Source organism: Microplitis demolitor, chromosome 3, assembly GCF_026212275.2.
Source record: "Microplitis demolitor isolate Queensland-Clemson2020A chromosome 3, iyMicDemo2.1a, whole genome shotgun sequence".
Lineage (NCBI taxonomy): Eukaryota > Metazoa > Arthropoda > Insecta > Hymenoptera > Braconidae > Microplitis > Microplitis demolitor.
The window spans coordinates 436,390-460,655 of record NC_068547.1 but is presented as its reverse complement, the minus strand read 5'-3'; the positions used below and the strand labels follow the sequence as shown (position 1 = coordinate 460,655).

The 24,266-nt window shown below is 26.8% G+C and overlaps 3 protein-coding genes and 1 long non-coding RNA gene across 8 annotated transcripts; 2 read left to right on the top strand and 2 right to left on the bottom strand.

The window, feature by feature from the left end:
- The first annotated feature begins 93 nt into the window (after positions 1–93).
- LOC103577750 (glycerol kinase) lies at positions 94–7,333 on the top strand. Of its 3 annotated transcripts, none has more exons than XM_008558546.3 (12): positions 94–347; positions 2,875–3,154; positions 4,343–4,422; positions 4,517–4,775; positions 4,889–5,106; positions 5,180–5,392; positions 5,512–5,622; positions 5,706–5,962; positions 6,050–6,255; positions 6,321–6,464; positions 6,554–6,640; positions 6,846–7,332. In XM_008558546.3, exons 2-12 carry the CDS (start codon positions 2,986–2,988, stop codon positions 6,941–6,943), a joined length of 1,842 nt encoding a protein of 613 aa, XP_008556768.1. In that variant the 5' UTR covers positions 94–347; positions 2,875–2,985; the 3' UTR covers positions 6,944–7,332. The 3 variants fall into 3 exon arrangements, with proteins under 3 accessions (XP_008556768.1, XP_008556767.1, XP_008556769.1); XM_008558545.3 differs by having other exon boundaries at positions 94–926; XM_008558547.3 differs by lacking the exons at positions 94–347; positions 2,875–3,154 and adding an exon at positions 3,833–4,118 and having other exon boundaries at positions 6,846–7,333.
- Positions 7,334–7,798: 465 nt separating this feature from the next.
- Positions 7,799–23,013, top strand: LOC103577747 (E3 ubiquitin-protein ligase CBL-B). Of its 2 annotated transcripts, none has more exons than XM_008558541.2 (8): positions 7,799–8,906; positions 17,545–17,691; positions 17,771–18,043; positions 18,119–18,338; positions 18,762–18,926; positions 21,436–21,709; positions 21,925–22,479; positions 22,560–23,013. In XM_008558541.2, the coding sequence occupies exons 1-7, from the start codon at positions 8,359–8,361 to the stop codon at positions 22,473–22,475; spliced, it is 2,178 nt and encodes a 725-aa protein (XP_008556763.1). In that variant the 5' UTR covers positions 7,799–8,358; the 3' UTR covers positions 22,476–22,479; positions 22,560–23,013. The 2 variants fall into 2 exon arrangements, with proteins under 2 accessions (XP_008556763.1, XP_008556762.1); XM_008558540.2 differs by having other exon boundaries at positions 18,119–18,341; positions 22,560–23,012.
- Positions 14,482–16,574, bottom strand: LOC103577744 (uncharacterized). Of its 2 annotated transcripts, XM_008558538.3 has the most exons (6): positions 16,445–16,574; positions 15,873–15,948; positions 15,529–15,619; positions 15,320–15,429; positions 15,163–15,254; positions 14,482–15,085 (listed from the first exon to the last, which is right to left on the bottom strand). In XM_008558538.3, exons 2-6 carry the CDS (start codon positions 15,934–15,936, stop codon positions 14,870–14,872), a joined length of 573 nt encoding a protein of 190 aa, XP_008556760.1. In that variant the 5' UTR covers positions 15,937–15,948; positions 16,445–16,574; the 3' UTR covers positions 14,482–14,869. The 2 variants fall into 2 exon arrangements, with proteins under 2 accessions (XP_008556760.1, XP_008556761.1); XM_008558539.3 differs by lacking the exon at positions 15,873–15,948 and having other exon boundaries at positions 14,487–15,085; positions 16,445–16,568.
- LOC103577745 (uncharacterized) lies at positions 17,299–17,834 on the bottom strand. The gene is made up of 3 exons (XR_549427.1): positions 17,754–17,834; positions 17,533–17,646; positions 17,299–17,420 (listed from the first exon to the last, which is right to left on the bottom strand). It is a non-coding gene; the product is annotated as an uncharacterized LOC103577745 (long non-coding RNA).
- Positions 23,014–24,266: the final 1,253 nt, after the last annotated feature.

Here is a 24,266-nt window from a genome sequence, read left to right as displayed (position 1 = left end):
AGATTATCTATCATACCAAAGTCAGTCCTACCAACACACTTACACTTTCATATTTTTTTTTTAATTTTTCTATCGATCTAACCCTCCAATGAAATGTCAGTACTAGACATTTTAAGTAAATAATCGTTTGTAAATTATCATTTTTTAAAATTAATATATTTAAATTAAGTTTAATAGTTGATAGTTGATTTGAATAAATAAATTTGATTTATGGCGGGAAATAAGTGGCGAATTGAATTCGGTTTAAGAATTTCATCAGCCAATTGGGATTTTGTAAAATAAACCTAGCAATTGTTATAATATTTGCTCATCAGTCTAAAACTAACAACCAGAAGTGTTTGGTGTCTGTGAGTTTGTTCGTTTTATACCATCCGATAAATCCTAATTTATAACATAAAATTATATTAATTTATTAATCATTTGCTTCATTTTAATTAAACGTATCTTAATAAATCATTTAGTTGGTTTTAAATTGTCATATAACTGATAATAATAATTATAATAAAATATATTTGTTGAGTTTAGTTGATTTGTGGCACATGGTTGATTTTCAACTTGCGCAGTATTAAATATCAGAAAAGGTCAGGGCGGGCTAAAGTAATATACATATATATTTATAAATATATATATGTCACAATGCAGTAAATTCTTAATATGAACAAAAAAAAAAAAAAAATACTTATTTAATTATCATATCTTTGGTTAACGATCGACAGAGATTGATAGTAATTACTTAAATATCTTGATTGCTAGCTAATTTGAAAGGTTTCATCGAATGATATCTCATTTATTACACTCGTTGATACATTTTATTTATTGACTACTTGAAATCGAAGTATGGTAAATCCCTGCGCATGTCCATTATTTTAACACACGATACTACATCTGAGTGTTGCGTGATTCTAAGTACTGCCGATTACTTAATTGTAAGTGTCCTTTTATTATTATTATTTTTTTTTTATTAATGTCAATCAAATTATTTTTTTATTACTCATTAATTCGACTGAACAATTGTTGTAGGTTTTATTTAAATCTCTTTTTATTCAGAGTACCGTAGCAAGGAATCTGTAACATTGTTGAATGACATAACTGGTATCAAAAAATCTTTTAGCAGCACGTGTATAAAATTTCTTTATTATGACATTGTAATTTAATGTAAGACTTACTTAATCGATAGTTGAGTGCAATTTATCTGTTTTTTTTCTTTTCGTATGACGTATGAGAAAATATTAAGTGCAGAAGATAATTGGCGCGAATTAGTTAACGCTGAATTATATGTTATTATTTTTTTTAATTAAAGTTTTAGTTACATAAAATGAATAAAATTATCAGTAGATTGTTAGCTTGTTAATAACTACTCGTTTTTCATTGGCTAAAAACTTTATGCAGAGTTTTATTTTTATATTTTAAATTTTGCTTTTTTCCTGGTCTTTTTTATTGATAAATTTAATTATATTTAATTAATAAATTTTTACAACAAGGTCGTTTAACTACATTTAAATTCAGGTACTTTTAATGAGGCATACATATATATGTATATATAAAGTTTTTTTTTATAGTTCAATTAAATAATATTTTTCTTGACTTTCCGTAAGTTACATAAGGATTCATTAAGAATGAGGAAAAAAATCGTCTCAATTACTGTTTAGAAATCAAATTTATCTTATAATTACTTATATATCTTTACAAGTATAAATAGCAAATAGATTATTGTCATTACCGTTTATTTCTTGAAATTTAATAACAATTCAATTTTAATAATTATTTAACCATGACATGATACACGAATGATGTAACAATTTGTTTTTGTAGCAAGTGATTCTGTACACGCAAATATATATATAGCATAGGCCGGGGAAAATATTCAAAGAAACCGCGTTTTCTTAATTTAAAGTTTACCCGCCAGATGGACGCTAGCATTGAAGTACACTAACGAGACTCGGGAGACTAAAAAAATTGCATTAAAAAATTAATTTAAAATATTTGCTGTCAACTTACAAAATTGCAAATGCCTATAAAAATTGAGCGACGTATTGAAGAATAATTGGGCAAAATTCCAAATTTGTAACATGAATATTTTCAAAAATAATGACATATTTGTAACTTCTCGCAGGTTGTCGTCCTCACTATCGTTTAGTATATAAGAATGAAACGTAGAGCTGTAGATAGGTAGTCCGATGCTTCCCAGGCAAACCTACGCATCATGCGGCCTAATACCAGACCACATCATGTCCAGTACTCAAGTACAATAAAAACCGTCATCGATTCGATAATTTACTTAATTAAAACAATACTGTGGGAGCGACTTTGACTACTTTTTTGCTGTTAAAAATGAACATTATTATTATTATTATTTTGTTTTATTATATTTAATTATTATATATTACATATAATCTCAACATGTTAATTCATTTTACACCCAAGGTGTAAAAAAAAAAATAATTAACATTACGCGCTTAATTATTTAAATTTAAAAGTTAATCTATATTGTGAAGAAGAAACTTGAGTAAAGTCACCGGTGTATATTTGGCCTTAAGCAAATGTCACTTAAAAAATTTATTAACTCAGATAATGTCAAAGACGGAAAAATAAAAAAAAATTAATATACACATTAATTATCTTAAAAATATAAATGTTAGTTTTAAGACATGTCGTAATTTAAAATTTGGCTATGATGATGAGATACGAAAGCTTTTTATGCATTCGAGCCAAATTTAAATGACAACAAAAAATAGAAGTTCGATGGATTGCAGACGTCCGTACGTCTAGTGACGATCCAGACTAAACCGCTTTTATTTATTTTTAAATTACCTCTTGATACACATCTTTGTACATTGTAATTTCTATATATTTATATGACATTTTGTTTGGCAGATTACCTTAAAACAACGGCGAGCAATCAACAACGAAATTTAAAAATCTTATACTTTATAAATTGGAGATTATCAGAAAAAGCTATTGTAAATATAAAAAAAAAATAAAATAATGGAGATACCTGAAAACCAAGAAGATGCTCAAGAAGAAGCTCAAGATGATGCTTTCGATGAGTCTAAGGATTTAACATTATCACCGGCTGTCGAAATATCAAGAGATAATAAAAAAGGATTAAAGAGAAAAACGAGTATTTTCAAATACTACTCGTTTAAATCAACAGGTACATTGATATACTTTTTTTTTATTAATACTTAAAGATTGAATTTTGTGATTAACATAGATTTTATGTATAGTACATTATTTATAGTCTCTGTATAATTAAACCTGGTTTTTTAATCTTTTTATTCACGTACATATGGTCAAATTAGTTCGTTCAAAGTCTAAACGCGATAACAAAATCAGAATTACATCGCATTTTTAAAACATTTTTCCATTGTTATATTAATCCAACAGTAAATTTCATTTATTCAAGAAATTAATTCAATTTAATTATTTTTACAAATCAATTTATTAATTATTATGACATATGTCTTAACATATAAGATTGCATTCTAATAATAAAACCATGAATAGTTCATCAATAATGATGTGTAAGTTTGAGAGCACGCTATTAGACAAAAGTCTTCATTAAACTAATAAAATCATAGCATTTTAATGTAAATTTTTCCGAATGGAAAAATAAATAACTGTTTTTTTTCTTTAAATGTAGCGAAATTTTTTTTTTCTCTTAAATTGAGACGTATGAAAGATAATAATATTATCGCGGCGGTGAAAGAGAGTAGGGTCGGTACAAGCCTCCATCGTCCACCAATCATGTTCTATAGAATTAGTGACATCACGATATATGTGAGTATCGGACTGTATAAAATAAAAAATAAAAACGAAAGTAGTCAGTGAATACACATTATTCGCGTACCTCTAGTCTCGTAAACGTGGGTGAAGTTTACTCCAGCAGAGTTAGTTTACTTAGTATTAAATATTGAAATTTTTTACTTTATTTTTTTTTTAAATAATATATTTATTTAAATAATAATAGTAAGTAGATATAAATAAAAATTAACAATTAGTAAAGTGAAAGTAAATAATTTGTAAAAAGTTAAAAATGGGTAGAAAAAGTGGTAGCAATTGTCCGTCACCTACTGGATCAACTGTTAAAAATCTTAATTCTGAAAATGTTGCGGCAGGCATGTACATTTTATTTATCACCTTGTTTAATTATCAACTCAATATTAATTGAATTATTATTAAATTTAATTAAGCTAAAATTATTATATAGTGGTATATTTATTATAAATATAGTTTGAGGCCACACTTTAATGGATTCACATTGATTTTAGCTGTAGAATTATAAAATAATTTAAATAGTACAAAGTTCACGAATTTTAAAACTTGTTAATTAATATTACAGAAGCTATGCCGGGTTCGTCGAAAAAAACAGGACCTCTTGTTGGTGTCATTGATGTGGGTACACGTACAGTAAGATTTGTGGTAAGTTTTAAATAAATTTATTTATAATTATTGGGAATATCATTATTTTTTATTGTCAGGAAATAAAGAAGAAAAAAACGAAATATTTTTTTAGATTTTCACTGCTAAACGAGTTGGTGAGGTAGTGTCACATTCAATTGATATTGAACAATTAAGTCCTCAAGAAGGATGGGCTGAACAAGATCCTAAAGAAATTTTATTTGCTGTTAAAGCATGTATCAAAGATGTTGTCAAAAAACTTTTAGGTATGGGTGGCAATGTCAGCGATATTGTTGCTATTGGTTTAACAAATGCACGAGAAACGACATTTGTTTGGGATTCAATAACTGGCGAACCACTTCACAATGCTATTGGTATTACTACTTTTATTATTATTATTATTATTATTATTATTATTATTATTATTAATGCTAATATAAATATAAATAATTTAATAAATAATAATAATCATATTTATTCATTCAAGTGTGGTCTGATATTCGTACGGATACGATTGTTGATCAGATAATTGCGAAATTTCCTGACAAAAGTAAAAATCATTTGAAACCACTCTGTGGTCTACCAGTCAGTCCCTACTTCTCAGCACTGAAAATCCGATGGCTCAAACAAAATGTTTCAACAGTTAGAAAAGCAATACGTGACAAAAGATGTAAAGTTGGTACTTTGGATACTTGGATAATTTGGGTAATTTTATTTTATTTTAAAAAATTTTATTATGATTTTTTTTTTCCAATTGTAATAATAAATTTATTTATAGAACTTGACTGGCGGCAAAGAAAATGGCCTTTATATTACCGATGTCACCAACGCTTCAAGAACAATGTTGATGAATATCGAAACGTTAAATTGGGATCCTACTTTATGCAGATATTTTGATATTGACATGAATTTACTGCCAGAAATAAGAAGTTGTTCTGAAATTTATGGAAAAATAACTGTTGGACCTTTATCAGGAATTCCAATAACTGGGGTATATCATTCAATATTTAACAATATGTAATATATTGTATATTCATTCAATATTTAACAATATGTAATATATGTATATTATCATGTCAGAGTATTATTTAAACACTAATAAATTTATAGATTCTTGGTAATCAACAAGCTGCGTTGGTTGGACAGAATTGTTTAAAGCAAGGACAAGCAAAAAATACATATAGAAGCGGTTGTTTCTTACTTTGTAATACTGGTACTACTGTAAGTAATTCATAATATTTAATTATACTAGGTAAATATTAAAATATATATATATATATATTCATTTATTTATTTATTTGTAGAGAGTATATTCTTCACACGGTCTAGTCACAACTGTAGCATATAAATTAGGACCAGATAGTCCGGCTTATTATGCGCTCGAGGGTTCAGTAGCTGTTGCTGGTGCAGCAATAAAATGGTTAAGAGATAATATGAAACTTATAAAAGATGTTCATGAGAGTGAGCATGTAGCTGAAAAAGTTTTCAGTACAGGAGATGTTTACTTTGTACCAGCTTTCAATGGTCTCTATGCTCCATATTGGAGAAAAGATGCCAGAGGGTAATACTAACACTAAATAATTAATATAAACAATATGATTTATTATTTATGAAACAAAATAACTAAAGTAAATTTATTTTATTAAAGAATAATCTGTGGTCTGACGGCTTTTACCACAAAACAACACATTATCCGTGCATCACTCGAGGCAGTATGTTTTCAATCGCGAGATATTATCGAAGCTATGCATAAAGATTGTGGCTTTCCTCTCACTAAAATTCATACTGACGGTAAAATGTCAACCAATAGTTTACTAATGCAACTTCAGGCTGATCTTAGTGGTATACCAGTGTGTAAGTATTTAATTTATTGATAATATTTATTTAAATAAATAAACATTTATATTATTTATTTATAGTTAGATCAACAATGCCAGATATTACAGCACTAGGAGCTGCTATTGCAGCTGGACAAGCTGAAGGTGTTGAAGTCTGGCCACTTGATGGAGATGAGTCTGAAAGTGTTCCTAATGATACATTTTTACCTACAACTACTCCAGAAGGTAACAAATAAATATATTACTATTATTTTCGTTTTTATATTTTTTATCAATACGTTAATTACTTTTAATGACTTTTTTTTTAATTACAGAAAGAGATGGAAGGTATAAAAAATGGAAGATGGCTGTTCAAAGAAGTTTAGGCTGGGCTGCTACCAAAATAACTGCTCATATGACAGGTAAAAAAATAATTGTATTTTTAATCACCTATACAAAATTTTATTTGTTTGTAATGATACTTGGCAATTAAATATATTTTTTTTTAACTTTATTGGAAATACCATTATTATTAAACGATATCTAATTATAGTCAATAAACGTTAGATATAATAAAACAAAATACATTGGTAATTGAGTTAACATGTGTTTTAAAAATTTTTACAGATGAAAGATACAGAGTATTAGCATCAATTCCTGCCAGCTGGTTCGTTATGTCAACTTTCGTTTTACTACGATTAAGTTATCACTTTAAAGAACGGTGACAACATTTATCAGATATCATCACACTAATTTAAATAATTAAAAGCTAGCCAACTAAAAAAATTTTATTGTTATTCAGTACATAGTTAGATAGTTGGTAAATTAGATTATAATAATGATAAGAATAATAATATTAGCAAAAGACTATCGTAAATTAAAACGTAAATATTGTTGACCTAAACTACTTGTTAATTTATATCTTATTATTTTATAATTTTATTGACTGAAAGTACGCACATTCAGCTACATTATTAATTAAATGACACTAGAGTTGTCATATTTTTATCATTATTGATTTTAAAATATATAAATTACTTGCCTTATATGCTCAATATTATTGTCAAATTATATTTTTTTTAGTAAATAATAAATCACAATTTATTTTAAAATAATATACGTAATTGCAGCTGAATCATATAAATTAATATTACCGTAAAAAAAAAAAAAAACATTCGGGTGATTTTATTTTTAAAATAATTATAAAAGTACTTAATAAATAAATTTGCATGATTATTGTTGCTTACAATTATTTTTATCAAGATAAATATGTTTAATTAATGACTACGTTGTGTTAATTTTAAGCTTAAAATTGTAAAAACTGTTACAAGAAACCAATAAAATACTCATTGACCAGAATTGTTGTTATTTATTTAATTTAAACATAAATAAAGTTGGCGGTAAAACAAAATTCCCGCCACTATTTAAATATTTCGAATGAGCGACAACAACGACGACACAGGTCACCAGCGCTACCTAGCTTCAAGTATCGAAATAAATAAAATATCGATACTCGATTGAATAGAAGTTGAAGTTAAATTATTTTCTCTTGTCTTTATATCGAATGTAAATATTGGCCACATTCAGTTCAATAGAATGTCGTGATGATCGCGACAATCCTCAGTTTAGAAACAGAATGCAATAATGAATGATCTAACTAAATCAAAACGATCAAGACAACTCACGTACAACAAACACCTCGTGAGAACCGTCAAACAATAAATATACCTCGCAAAAAATTATTATCAAAAATGTGTTTATCTAATCGTGGTGATGTGACATAATAAATATATACATATATGTATATATATATGTGTATATATATGTATATGTATATATATATATAAATATATTAATAAAGTAGTGGACAGGTGTTGTTAATAATATTTAAATAATTAAGTGTTAGCGGTGATGGTGGTGGTGGCGGGTTAGCATCTGACCATCAATTGGTGGTGAAAATACACAACACTAACGGATTATTTTTTTCCTGACCCTGATTGATGTTAAAATTGCATTGTCCTCTGGTACAAAAAACCATAACTCTTGTGTGTACATAAATATATAGTAGATTATTATTCTTATTATTATTATTATCATTGGCATCATCAAGATCATCATCATCAGTAGGAGCAGCATCAAGATGTCGTCGGGTCACAGCAGCCGAAGTAGTCGAGCTGCCCACATAAGTTCTATACTTCAAAAACTCCAAGGACGATTTACCGACGCAATGACTCCACCAAAATTATCAACAGATAAACGTATGCTCGACAAAACATGGAAACTTATGGACAAAGTTGTTAAATTGTGCCAGCATCAACGAATGAATTTAAAAAATTCACCACCATTTATCCTTGATATTCTGCCAGATACCTATCAACGGTTGAGATTAATTTACAGTAAATATGAAGATCGTATGTCTGTATTACATAGCAATGAACATTTTTGTGTATTCATAAATAATCTTATGCGAAAGTGTAAACAAGCTATTAAATTATTTAAAGAAGGCAAAGAAAAAATGTTTGATGAGACATCACATTATCGTAGAAATTTAACAAAACTAAGTCTCGTATTCAGTCACATGCTCTCTGAATTGAAGGCCATCTTCCCCAACGGCGTCTTCGCGGGTGATCAGTTTCGCATTACAAAGTCTGACGCCGCTGAATTTTGGAGAGAGCGCTTCGGTAACAGGTACACATTATTATTATTATTATTATTATTTTTATTATTTATTACTATTATTATTCAATAGTATCCACTTTACTATATTGTCTTATATATAAACTACCTAACCTACATACGTCATAGACAGTCATATAAATTTTTATTATTATTTTATTTTAGTAGCATAAAATAGGATTCTATTTATGTATATATATATATATTCCACCCCAATATTTTTTTCTTAATCCAATTAAAACCCTCGAATTTCAACAACATATTTATATATACCACCACTACTACTCTTTTCGACCAATCGATACAATAGTTTATTGTATTGTATGTGTATATATATTATATATACAATTTTAACAAAACTTAAATATATATTTTTGTTATATTGATTATAAAATAAAAAACCCGACCATTAAGATATTTAAAAATAACAAATAACTTGAATGGATAAGATAATGCATGTATGTATGTATATATATGTATATACATATATTTTTTACGGTGCGTTTTGTTCATTGACAGTTTTATAAATTTAAACTCGAATTAAAGAAACCGAATGCCGCCAAATAAGTTCATTCAACTGTTCAGCGACCTCACTTTTACTGACTATTTATTACCCAGCATTCGATCATTATCATCATCATCACTAACATCATAAATTATAAACTTGATATAAGTATATGTACATATAGATATACATATTTAAGTTGCCGGCTTGTAGGTCATGCATCAATGAACTATAATCTATTGATTAATATTTGATTATGATTTAAGAGCAGACAAGTATTAGTTATCATCTTGTAAAAAAAAATAATGCATTCCGTCAGTCATATATTTATTTTACTAATAACAAATATCAACGCACGTTGAAAGACCCGTGCAGTTTAAATTTTTTTAATCGTTAGCAATATATGTATGTATGTATGTATAAATAAACTTTATGAGTATTGTGCTGGCCAATTCATGAATGGTTTGTCTAGCAGAGAACATATATATAGTTGTTTTTATCATTAATTGAAATGCACGTGTGTGCAAATTACAATTATTTAAGTTTAACTCACGTTTTATTTTACTCGTACTATAAATATTAAATTTTATAAATGCGTTCATTAATAATTTTAAATTGAAAATTAAAAAAAAAATAAAATTATTTTTGATCCGTTTTAATTTTAAATTGAATTTGATGATAGTCGATATTTTTTTTCCGTTTTCCGGTTTATAAATATACGATTTAAAAATAAATTTTTTAATAAAACAAAATAAATAAATAAAAGTATGAGGATGTGGTGTGAGATTGGTAAGCGATTGTCGGCGGCGACGTTGACGGAACCCGTTCAATTACCCAGATGCGTGGACCTTCAGTTTCCGGCGTTTCCGGTCAAATGATCCGCGGACATCCGCCCGGCTAGCACTTACACAACAGTACATACATATACAATATAATAATAATAATAATAATAACATATAAATATATATAACCCATGGTAGTGGCGGTACTCTTTCTAGTCATCATTGATTCATAACTCTTTCTCATTCTAAGAATTTTGTTTATGCTCATACTGGGGGGTTCACCCTAGCAATTTATCCTCATTTTTTATGCCTGCTCTTATCCCACACAAACTAACATATTTTTTTAATTAGACTTTAGTACGTATTTATTTGAGTACATCAGACTTAAATGTTATTTTTTTCTTAAAATAGCTCACATCTAACCCTTGAATGAAATAAAAATAAAAGTTCAAAGAGGACCTTTAACCTTTGGATTGATCACATCGGTGAATGCTTTTTGCAGTCTGCTTGGTTTTCCATTTAAACGCATGTATATGCATATAATAGACATAAACTTTTAAGCAAGACAGCAAATAATACAACTAGCGAGTGTAAAAATGAGAGAAAAACGTTTTTCAATAATCCTCCACGTCAAGTACAGTAAAAATATTGAGTTTTAAAAAGCTGAAAGTAAATCCAAATATCGACTTAACATTTATTCAAAGAAAAGTCGATATGTCACTTTATCAAAGTGCTTTTATCATTTTGTGGAAAAGATTTTTTTTTTCTTTTTTAAAGTTAATGGATAGTTTCACGTGCATTAATATATAATAGCAACGTGAATAAATTGCTAGCTCATAAATAAATAATAAGATACGTGTGATATATTACTGTACATTAATAACATCACATATGAGCACGAAAAAAAGTTAGATATACATACATATATTATATAGATCGGGTTGTTCTCGGACAAAACGGTTCCCCGCTCGTCGAGTTAATCTCACATCCGGACTATGAGAGCAAAAGCGGAAGGAAGGGGACGTGACGTCACGATTGAGGAAAATTAAAAGAGTAACGCGAACGTGCGAGATGAAAAGAGAACTCATACGCCCGCATGTACTGTAAAACACTAGACATATTTCGTTACTATGTACCTACTGATAGCATATATATGTATATATATATATGTGCTTAACAAAAGTACCGTGGCCCCTCAGCACACTACTCATATATTTGCATAGATATATATTACATTACATTATACATTAACATGCTGACATTATAGAACTACCAGTACAGCTATTGGTGCTTACTGTTCGGTTTAAAATATATAATGAGTCAATGCCACATAACAACACGGGTTTGATGGAAATTAAATAAAATATCAGGGCATTGCTCGTTTATTTAACTAACAATAAATAATGTGGGAATTTTTTAAAATAAAACTCATTAAATCTATTTATATTAATTATTTTTTGACCTTATGGATCCAAGTCAGGAAGCTCATTGATAAGCACTACTTACTGTAATGACAATTATTTTTAAAAATTCATTGTTACGCAAAGAACTGAGAATAGATATTAAGATTTAAAGATGTCTCTCGTCGGCAATGACGCCAACCTGACCACTACATCCGTTATCTTATATATATACTCTTTATTATCTTTAATTTCGGGGGGAATGTACCAACGATGACGTACACTTTTTATATATTGAGATTTTAAATTACAGGAAAATTACCAATTATTATATTGTGTAATTTTATATATTACAATTTAACTATTTTACATAAAAAAAAAGCAAAAGTATCGTGAAATAGTAATGTATTATGTAAATATAATTGGCAAATCCGTGCATTGTTTTTTAAATATTTTCAGTGTACCAAAGTTATATTATACATTTTTTTTTTAAAACCTCAAGAGCATTGTAGATCACGTTGGTGGTCACGTACGTTCGTGCTCTGAAGTTGTAACGAAAATTTTTCCATCATACCAAGTGCTTTTACCTTAATTAAACTCAGGCAAGCTTGACATTATGCTATTTTATAACACAAATAAGTATTATTAAAATTACTAGAAAACAAAATATTTTTTTAAAAATAAATAATTCTTTCAGTTACAATGCTTACAAAAAAGTCATTATTTATAAATCACAATTTTAAAAATTTTAATGAGGAAAAAAAATGAGTTTTCATTTTAATTCGCATTGGGGTGTAGAATGTGCTCTGAATTGTAATGAAAAAATATGTATAGGGAAAAAAAGAAAAATAAATAAAATGAAATGATATAAGAAAAAAGTGGGCCGCGAGTAAACTAGGTCTCTCCTCTTCGATCCGCGAATGTCAGGTCGGTAGACACGCGCGCAAACGCTTAAAGATGCGCAAAATCGTAGTAACTAAGCATCAAGTGTGTTGGAAAAAGACATCGTCGTCGTTATACATATATATGTATAATGTTATTAGTTGAGTTCTATGAATGAACGCGGGTGTTGGGTCAGCCGACAAGCAAGGCCGGCTAATTATAACCAATATATTTTCTTACGTGCGCTAACGTGCATATGAGCCAACTCAAACTCCCTTCTTCAATTGTATTATTATTATATTTTGCTGGTGATGCTTTACTTTAGTTAGTCTGTCTCTCATTTCTCATTTATACTGGTCTCACTCTTTTTTAATGCTAATAATAACCATATTTCCGGAGCGACCTGGCGATAATGCTACAACGATCTTCCTCACCGTTGCGTGGGCAAATATGTTTACCCGAGTCACATGAATCTATACAACTTTATTATTTATATTTAAATATAAAATATACATATACCTGTATTAGTATTTAGTGTTTTAGTTTCATTCATTATCATTAAATCAACTATGCTTTATTTATTTATTTATTTTTTTTTTTTTTTGTATACTTGTAGGTTAATCAGTGTGAGAGTTTTTATTTCATTTAATTTTTTAAATTATTTATCATTGATTCATTATTTTATCATGTGTAAGGTTGAGTTGAGTCAAGTTAAATAATACGTAATTTCAATACTGACCTCTGATATTATTGTCAGCATTATTAAACTTGATTTTAATTACTTTATAATTAAATTCATTCAGAAATAAATTACGACCTAGAAAAAAAAACCGAGTACTCTACATTTATAACAATAATAGTTAGCACTTGTTGAATAAATTAATATTATAATATTATATTTTTATAAAATATATATTTAAATAATCTCTAGACATTGGGGTGTCTGTCTTTGTTACATTAGCAGACGAGACTTTTTAATCCTAAAATCAATATTATACTCTTCCATTTCTTCTCGTCCCCTTTTGCTCCTGTTCTCAGCGTTTAAAAAAAAGCGCATTTCCTGTTCATCTCGGGAGGTCATGACCGATAATAAAATACAGAGACTAGAGTGAAATTAAATCAAGTGTGAATACTGATATACGTGCAGGCTTACATCACACACGCACACACTATTACAGATATTTCAATTAATTATTTTTTTCAATTTTTTGAAATTTAACATCCTGTTACTTTTTATTTTTATCACTAAATTCATAAATTATTTGAAGTAAATACATACTGTTTTTTTTAAAGAACTTAAAAACTATGAATTGATAAAAAATACATATATTATAAAGATAAAAAATAGTTATATATTATTATTTTTGTTGCAAGTTGAAATATAAATTTTCAATTCTAGATATAAGAAAAAAAAAGTAGCAAACAGACAGTAACTAAATTATTAAGTAACTATAACTTTTTATTTAAGTATATACTTTGCAAAACTTTTCACTGAACGTAGATAGTATTATGTATCAATTTCCCTCAGCTGATTCCAAGTTCCAAGTAATCTATTTGTATGAAATTCAAATTTATTCATATTTCAAAAGTCATTAAGTCAGCTTAATAAATACCAACATTATCCTTTAAAATATCAGTTCAATGAAATAAATATTCTTATTAATAACGAAGTTTTTATTGATAAATTTAACCAAAGACGTATACTACAATAGTATTCTATTAACAATTCTGATGTAGCCTGTTAAGTCATCGCTATTCCTTATCTAAACTTATAATAATTTACTTCCGGCAAATATTCAATATATATATATATATATATATATATATATATATATATAATACCTTACCATTACCGTGTATGCACACTCAAGCTTACTCACAGTAATATTTTTATGGTATATTACTTGAAAGCTTGTAAATGATTTAATCAAGCTTATCTACAAGTTAGCAATAACTTATATAAGAAATAAAATAGATGTATTTGTAAAAAAACATTAACGCCTTTATATGCATTTTATATTATCGTATTTATTAGATACATTATTTGTTCTTTTTTTTTTTGTTTGTTGATATTTAAACAAGTACAAAGTCCCAATTTGGTTGCAGTGCGTGTGAATCGATACCTACGCACGGATATATTTATAATTAATTAGGTGTTGATTACAAAATCGATAACTTTAATGTTTCCATCAGACATGATACTCTAGAGGAAGCGTGTAAATTATTCATAGCGAAAAAAAAAAGAATGAATAAGTAAAAGGATTATAGATTATTTGAAAATTTTAATGAAAAAATAATTTCCTTTGCATAGAAAACAATTCATACGCTGTGATGTGCTGATTATTTGAATAAGCAGCAATATTATTTTACAACCGTGCGCTGGGAATAAGTTGAGGTACTGAATCCTCAAAAGTACTTTTCCAAATGTGATGCCAATTTACTTGGATCTACATTCGGTCCATGTCGTTCGACAACTTTTCCGTCTTTGTCGACAATGAATTTTGTGAAATTCCACTTGATAAAGTTTCCAAGAGTACCTCCCTTTTCCTTCTTCAAGTACTTCCACAGTGGATGGGTTGTTTCTCCATTGACATCTATTTTTTCAAACAAATCGAATTTTACCTGAAAAACAGAAAACATTTTGTTTGTTTTTATTTTAAATTGAACTATAAAAAAAAAGAAATAGTAAAAAAAATTACTTTCTGGCGATCAGCAAAGCTGCAAATTTCATCGCTGTCACCAGGCTCTTGACCATTGAATTGATTGCATGGGAATGCTAAAATGCGGAGACCTAAACAAATAAATTCAAATCAAAGTATTTAAAAAAAGATTATATAAAAGTAAAAATACTTATACCATGAGACTCAGCATATTTATCATAGAGTTCGTTTAGTTCTTTATAATTTGTGGCAGTAAGTCCACACTTTGAGGCGACGTTTACAATCAAACAAACGTGGCCTTTATACCTACAAAATAATTCATGGTAACAGTTAATAATTAATATAAACCGGCATTGAGCAAAAAGGAAAAAAAAATAATAAAGTTATAATAATAGTTTCACCTACTTTTCAAGGGGTACATCTTCTCCTTTAATAGATTTAGCTTCAAAATCGTGGACAGACTTTGCCGCCTTGTAATCCAAGTTTCCACTCATTACTATTTAAATTACAAAAATTTATATATACAATATTAAATAACTTAAATAAAATACTTAGTCAACGTTTTAAATTACTTTCAGCAAATTGTTATTTTTTATTAAATATAAATCCAACTAGCTTTCTAATTAATAAATTAATATAATTAGCATCTCATGCAAATTGCATAAAAACAATTTACTTAAATTGCAGATTCAAATCAACTAGATTTTTAAATAAATTCATCAATAGATGGGGGTACTAAAAATACATGCCTGAAAAATTTCGAATAACTTGTTGCAACCCGGCAGGTATTATTGGATATTTCAAAAAACGCATTGTTGACCTAGACTTTTATTAAAAAATACAACAAAAAAAAAATTTATTCATTTTTACAATTATTTCTAATTGCCTTTACAGCTTAATATCATTTTTAAATTTAAATAATCTTATAATTAAAATTTATGAATAATTTCCTGCTTTATTGAAAATTTTCTTTTACTCCTGAGAAAAATTTCCTATTTTTTTTTTTTTAGGTATTTATATATATATTTTACTAGACCTCGGGCAATCCCATAACCGGTCAACAATCGAATTCAAATTAAAATTAAATTTTTTAATTTTTTAAACCAGATCAAATTCAAAGGAGAAAAATTTCTTACAAAGCTAGATAGTAGTGCCATCTATCAACAAGACAGAAGACAAAATGATCCGCGATATATAGAATACTCCTTTATATACGCAATATATTTAACACAAATTCATTCAATAAGTAATTTAACATGACAATATACTATTAAATATTATTAAGTCAATATATTAAATAAGTAGTTTTATATATTCTTACCTATAAATTTTATAAAATCAATCTACAATTACAATATTTTAACTTTACTTTTCGTTAGCTGTAAAATACCGACTGTATAAACTGAGCAACTGACTACGACTGACTAATATTCGTATGTCACGTAGTATAGCTTATAGTAAAACGTTAAGTGTATATATATTTATATATAAGACATTGGAAAAAACACATTACACATACTTGCTGAATATTTCATTAAATTTTCATCATATGTATAAAGCTTACTTTACCACCCTCCAATATATATGTATTTTATTCACGATGACTTGACGTTTTTGTCATAATTATTATTATTTTTCAATGTCACATCAATAAAGTTGTTATACCTTGAGTTCAAAGGTCTTTATATTCTATACTATAATTATTAATTATTTTATTTAATTTTAGTCTCTTATCAATTTATTTTTCGCTAATCATTTATCATTTTTTTTAAATTTCGGCAGATAAAAATATTGCGAATAATTTGCAGTTAGAGAAAAAAAGGGGTTTTTTTCTGCAGATAAAAAATATAAAGTCATATCTAATCGTTAAAAATCCACTCGAAATAAATAATTTAGTATATATTCTTGGACATTAATTGATTTTTATTTACAATGTACTACTTAGCAATTATTATACCTGTGTCAATTGAATATTCTTTCGTGTGAAAAAAAGTACATGTACTACATGCAAATGTTTCAGTTTATTTTTAATAAGTAGATCCTTGAAATAGTAGTACGTTGATTTAAATATTGATAATAATGAATTTTTTTTAAAGTCGCTTTTTAACTCTCAGGGTCATCATTAGCGACTGTTGGGACTTCGGGGTTTTTGAAAAGTCGATGGTAGGTCAAAAATCTCAGAGAATCGATTTTTCGGCTAACACTGAAATTCGTACCCACGTCTAGTCTATAATTATTATAGATTTTGAAAATAGTATTCAAGTACTTGCAATTTTTTTAGTTATATTTAATTATCCCTGAAAAAATAATTGTATAATTTATTAGCAAAGTAATTAATATTATTAACGACACTGTTAAAAATTTTGAATATTTTCAAGTATTAATTATTATCATTATAGATTTACTAACTTTATTTTTCAGTACTTTGGTTCCATGGAAAATATTTAGACATGAATTAAATCAAGTTCATCCAATAAGTTCTGGTCTTCAAGCAATGGCATTGAAATCAACAATTGACCTCACCTGTAATGATTATATTTCAAACTTCGAATTTGATGTATTTACAAGGTAATATATTTTTTAAAAGTATATAGAAATATTTTTATTGCTGTTGTTATTATTATTAATACTTAAAAAATTTGAACAGACTGTTTCAGCCATGGTCTACGTTGCTACGTAATTGGAAAATACTGGCAGTTACGCATCCTGGCTACGTAGCATTTTTAACTTACGATGAAGTTAAAGCACGTTTACAAAAATATTGCATCACTAAACCAGGAAGCTATGTCTTCCGATTAAGTTGTACAAGATTAGGACAATGGGCTATTGGTTACGTTACATCTGATGGTGATATTCTTCAAACAATACCCCACAATAAAAGTCTGTGCCAGGCATTACTGGATGGCTATCGGGAAGGCTTGTAAGTTTATATTATTATAAATTAAATTTATCACAAAAAAATGATAATAATATTGAATATAAATGTTTTTTTAAGCTACTTGTATCCAGATGGACGACATGTAAACCCAGACTTAACGTGGGCTGTCCAACCTACTCCAGAAGAACACATTAAAGTAACGGCTGAGCAATATGAACTTTATTGTGAAATGGGCAGTACATTCCAATTATGTAAAATTTGTGCTGAACACGACAAAGATGTTAGGATAGAACCTTGTGGTCATCTTCTCTGTACACCGTGTTTAACATCTTGGCAGGTAGCAGTACTTACTCATTCTATTATTATTATTTATTTATTTCAAAACCATATACCTATTGAAAAAATTTCATAGCTTATACAAAATAAACAGAGTATAATTTTTTTTCTTTCTTTTCTTTCGTATTATTCATTCACTTTAGCTGACTGTTAAGTAATTATTTTTCGCTAACACTTATGTACAAAGCAAATATATATATATAGATCTACTTAGATATAGAGCACTGATGAATAGCAGTAAAATTCAGGCCAACGATTTTATTATATCCACTTTATAAATTCAGGTTGCTTTGAGAGTCATTAAAGTATGATATATAGGTGTAGGAAAAAAAAAATTACTAGCTCCCTCAGTAAATTTATGAAAAATTGATTATTACTTTTTATTTTAAACTGATTTATTAACATAATTTATAATATCCAACAGGATTCAGAAGGTCAAGGGTGTCCTTTCTGTCGTGCGGAAATAAAAGGAACAGAACAAATAGTTGTTGATCCTTTTGACCCACGAAGAACACATCGACCTGGCGCTCAATCAGCATCAGTCAGCAATGCATCTACTCCTACGCGGGATCTTGACCCTGACACCGAGGTATCCGACTAGGCGTATCATCACCCTCCATTTAAAATAAATAAATAAATATATATTATATATTTATTTGTTTATATATTAGTTAAAAACATATCCTTGTATAGTGACCTCATAGATTATGCCTCATAAAAAAACAAACTGCCTTTTGTATTTCATTGCAGTAGCATTGGTTGTCGTAATGCTCCTCATTTAAACTTATCATTGCATTGCATTATTTTTTTTTTCACATAGTTATTTTAATACGCAGCGGGATTAAATTAATAATGCTATATTTATTTTTCCAATTAATATTTTTTAAAATAACTAAATAATAACAATAATATGGTATACATATGACAAATAACGTTGGAATAATTACACCATGCAAGATTAAGGTAGGTTTACTCTTCCATCCATTCCGGACAGTCCATGTCAATTATTTACTACTTTTTTCTTTTCTAATATATATTTTTAAATATAAGCTATACTTTTTTTTTAATACAGTTACATTAAATTAATTCATTATTTATATTGCATATTACTTTAATGTCTTAAAAAATTATACAAGTGTATTATTTTACTATACAAGCTTTTTTTTCTATCCATTCAACAATACATTTCATACATTTATTAAGCTTAGCGGTAGCATTGAATTATTAAAATAAATTAGTAATTGTCAACTAATTACTAAATTTAAAATTTAAATAATAATGGGACAACTTTTTAATTGCAAGGCTTTATTAAATACTTTAATTAATGATAATAGCTTGCATTCCTTGCATTGATCGCATTTTAATCATTATTTTGGGCTTTAGCATTTTTTTTAGAGAGCATACTGAGGCAAAAAAATAATTAATAATATCAATATTAAATAAGTATTATTAAAGTATAGGTAAAAAAGAAAAAAAAAATATTCTATCGAGTTTTAAAGTGTAACTTCCTGGGTTATTGTTGATGATATTGTGCCAGTGAAAAAAAAAAAAAAAATTAAATGAAAATGTGTCAGATTTTGTGCACAAATAATCAACTCTCATATCATATAAATGAATATTATACTAAACCAAATGATTGGTTTAGTTGTGATGAATTATTGAAATTAAAAAAAAAAAAAAAGAAATCGTTATGATTAGTGATAGTTGAAAAAATTTTTTTACGTATTACTTCTATTTTAATTTGCATAAATTGTTAGTTAGTTGTATTATTACTATTAATTTTTTTTTTCAACTCAAATCATGCTTAAGTAATTTATGCAGTTAAATGTAATCCAATATATTCATTGAAGATCACTTTAACTGTATTAGTTTTTTTTGTTTCCAGTGTATTTTTACTACTTGTAATAATAAAAAACTGATTGCAATGATTACAATGCAAATAACTTAAGATCAATTAGCGTAAATGCAAATCATATTAATTTATATTTATAAATTTTTTTATACATATTTAATTAAAATCATTTAACTCAATTAAATATTTAACATTAATAAATTTCATATTTTATTATTGAAATATAAAATTTTTGATAACATAATCATTTATATAACTAAAATAAATAAAGAACTATTATTTCTATTACTATTGTTTTAATCCGAAAATAAATAAGGGTTGAAAAATATAATTAGTTTTTTGCATTAACGCCTGTGTTAATTTAATAAATTTAATAAAATAAAGCTGCTTACTTTAGAATATTTTTGCCATGCACTGGCGTCTTTAGATAAAAAATTAGAACAAATGAAAATATAAATATATATATAGATATATAATTTTAGTGTACATGATTTATTTCTTATTGTAAAATATTAGTTATCTGAAATATTTTTAAATAAAGTTATATTATCATTATATTGAGTTACTTTTGCACTTATATATGCTCCTTTCGCTAAATTGTTATAATTATTATTAATTACTTAAAAGGAAAAAAAAACATTGAATAATTATTAGAATTTTTAATATCGATTTTTGTTTATTCTAACATGATAATAATAAAGTCGATATTTAGTGGTGTAAAAAATAAAAATATATTCGCATGTAATAAAAAATGATATTATTTTAAAAAAATAATTACGTTGTTCATTGGGTCGAATGCTCAGCCCACTGCATGATATTTAAAACTAATTTGTATTGTAAATACGTGAAGCAAATTTTTTTTTTTCTCAAACTGTTTATCAATTATCAAAGGTAAGTATAATAAAATTGCATTATGGTTTACTATTTTATATTTACTTTTTCTGCTTAATGCTTAATTGCCTTGTTTCATAAACTGCAAATATTAATTTAATACGCATAATTAATAAAATATAACTAGACAACAAAAAAAAAAAAAATAAACTGCACCTGAGTACGAAATTTATTTATTTTCACCATTAAAATAAAAAATTTATATTTTAAATTAATAAATTAGTATAAAAATCACACAACTATTGCATGAAGTACATAACTACTATGACAATAAGTACTTGTGAAATTAATAATATAAAAATGTTATAAAGATCGTGTAATTTTTATTTATTTTTTATTTTTTTCTGTTGCTTAGGATATTATAGAACTTTGCAATGGGAATTGTAGTGGTTTAATATGTGACGATTCTGATGAAGAAGACGATTCAAGCCCGGCTAGTTCACCAGTACCACCACGAAGAATAGTACCAAGTCCTCCTCTACCTCCTCGAAGACCGTCACCCTCACCAACTCCAAATAATCATCCGCGAAATAGTAGTCGTCATTTAACAGTACCTAAAGAAAATGCACCACCACCACCTACTGTTACTGTTATTCTTTCATCAAGTGAAAATCATCAAAATAATAAAGGTATTATTAAATTTACTTTCATTACACCAGCATCGAAACTAAGTCTCTATTATACAGCCAGTCAAAACAAGATAATTTACACTGGTCTTAAATTAACTTGTTTCTGACTGGCTGCTGACCAATAGCCCTGGTCTGAAATCGTTTTGTTTCATCCCTTGTCCCATAATTTACTGTATTATATTTACGATCTATTCTATTTAATAATAAATAAACAGCAACGACAGAAGCAAGGTATGACATGCTACACAGAGCATCATCACCATCACCAATACCACCAGCAGTTGTACGACCTCATGTTAGATTATCTCACATCAGACCACCGGCATTACCTGAAAAAGCTGGACAACGACATTTATTATATCAATCACAATCACAATCAACAACCACTGTGCCTCCAGTACCACCACCGTTATCAGCACCACGACCACCTAAAACTACAAATAAAGATACAACTCCTAAACAAGATCATCATTATGAAAATACAATATTAATACATGGAACTAGAGAACATGTTGTTAAAAATATAAATTTAGAAATGAACCGTGCTAAATTCACGGCATTAATGAAAAGTAGAGAAGAACCCGGTGGATCATCAATAAAACCTACCGAAGGTGCTGCTTATGAAAATGTCAACGTTGAACATATTTCAAGGCTTACTGCCCTAGGGTTTGCACAGGATGCTGTTATAAGAGCCCTGGGAATAAGTAGAAATGATTTAGAAATGGCTTGCGATATTCTCAATGAATTTGCGACTAAATCTTCTTGACCAGGTATTTATTGATTACTATTTTTTTTTTTTAATACAATTTTAAATCTATGCAAGCTATTGTTTTTTAAACTTTTATTACAGGTACAAAGACTGATGGTTTATGACCACCAGTACCTCCCCGTCGTTATCTTTAATGGGGAATCTCTAAAACAATATTTTGAAGATAAATAACAAAATCATTACTAACACCAGCTGCACAAAATCTATAAATTACTGAAAAAATAAAACAAATATATTTATGATAAAAATTAATAGTTGGCCACTGATTCTTAAAATAACACAAGTTATCCGTAAAACAATTCTTCAAACTAATCAAAATTACTTGTCCTTTTTTTTACACAGCATATAATAGCTAATAATAGTTATCCTGTCATTAAATCACGTACTTTTTTAAATAAATAATAAATGTACCGAAAAAAATTTTTATACACTGACAGGATTAGAAAAAAAGTAATAATAGATAAAACTTAAAGTAATTAAAACTATTTTAATTAATGGTACTTTATGTTTGTATTTATAATAGAATAGACAACAAACAAAAAATAATAACTTTTCATGACAGATATTGTTTTTTTTTTTTTTTTTTAATTATTATTATTTATTTATTTTATAATGTATTCATCAAATGTGATATTTATAATTAAAATATACGTACACATTATTCTGTACGTCACATTATGAAATGTATATTTTAAAACTTATCGGAAAAAAAATTTAAACTAAACTGAAAAAAAAAAATATCGTTTTTATTTAACAAATGACTGGCGTTCACTTACAATAGTAATTTATTGTTATTATTAATTGTAATAAATTAATTGGAATGACAATAGCGGTATTATATTTTAACATAATAATGGTATTTAAATGTACAAGATAACTCAAATTTAATCCTTTAAGAATTAATTAAGTTTTGATAAATTTCATTAATAAAATAAATTCTCAAAGGATTAAAAATTATTGCGATAGGACTGATGGAAGATAAATAATAACAATAAAAAAATAATAATGAATAATATTTACTTATAAATATGATTAACAAAACTAATTTATTGAAATATATATATAAATATAACAATATATATATATATATATATATATATATATATATATAACAATATCTCGTTTTGATTTTTTAAGTAATTTTAAGTGATAATTATTAATATCACAAAATATAGCTGCGATTTAATTGTATTTCTTGTACCTATTAATTCATAATAAATAATAAAATACATTTAATTAATTAATTAATGATCTGTATTTTACTAGAAAAAGACTGACACAGCAGTCGCTAGAAAATAAATATATTGAATATTTATTTATTAATATTAAAATAATTATTCTTCGAATAAAATTTAACTTTACAAACTGTTACACAATTTCATCATCGTGACTAATAAATTTAGAAATATAAATATTAAATCATATTATTTTAAAATTTAATCTTGTAAACAATTAATAAACCTAGCTGTCCTATTTTTCTACAATTTAATAATTGCAACAATGTAATCATAAATTTAAATTTAAATAATTAGTCACACAAATACCTAAATTAATAAATAAAATGAATATATAGATATAATCTCTATTTAAACAAATATATTGTAATTTTAAAGAATAATCGTAAATAGGATGTAATAACATTGTAATGCCCTATTTAGTGCAATACTTAGTACATAAGTAGTGAACTTACGACAAGTGAATCTATTTTAAAAAAATTAGTACATAATTTTAATAATTATTTAAATTTAAATAAATAAATATTGGCTGTATTTAATATAATTGTTATTA

Bases quoted from the DNA above. Each gene is read 5' to 3' on its own strand.
- LOC103577750 (XM_008558546.3), top strand. From the start codon at position 2,986: ATGGAGATACCTGAAAACCAAGAAGATGCTCAAGAAGAAGCTCAAGAT. The intron at 5,393-5,511 runs GTATATCATTCA...ATAAATTTATAG, and splicing joins CAGGAATTCCAATAACTGGG to ATTCTTGGTAATCAACAAGC. The intron at 5,623-5,705 runs GTAAGTAATTCA...ATTTATTTGTAG, and splicing joins TTTGTAATACTGGTACTACT to AGAGTATATTCTTCACACGG.
- LOC103577747 (XM_008558540.2), top strand. From the start codon at position 8,359: ATGTCGTCGGGTCACAGCAGCCGAAGTAGTCGAGCTGCCCACATAAGT. The intron at 17,692-17,770 runs GTAATATATTTT...AAATTTGAACAG, and splicing joins GAATTTGATGTATTTACAAG to ACTGTTTCAGCCATGGTCTA. The intron at 18,927-21,435 runs GTATCCGACTAG...TCTGTTGCTTAG, and splicing joins ATCTTGACCCTGACACCGAG to GATATTATAGAACTTTGCAA.
- LOC103577744 (XM_008558538.3), bottom strand. From the start codon at position 15,936: ATGCGTTTTTTGAAATATCCAATAATACCTGCCGGGTTGCAACAAGTT. The intron at 15,620-15,872 runs GCATGTATTTTT...TAATTTAAATAG, and splicing joins AGTTATTCGAAATTTTTCAG to TAATGAGTGGAAACTTGGAT. The intron at 15,255-15,319 runs GTATAAGTATTT...TTATTTGTTTAG, and splicing joins TAAATATGCTGAGTCTCATG to GTCTCCGCATTTTAGCATTC.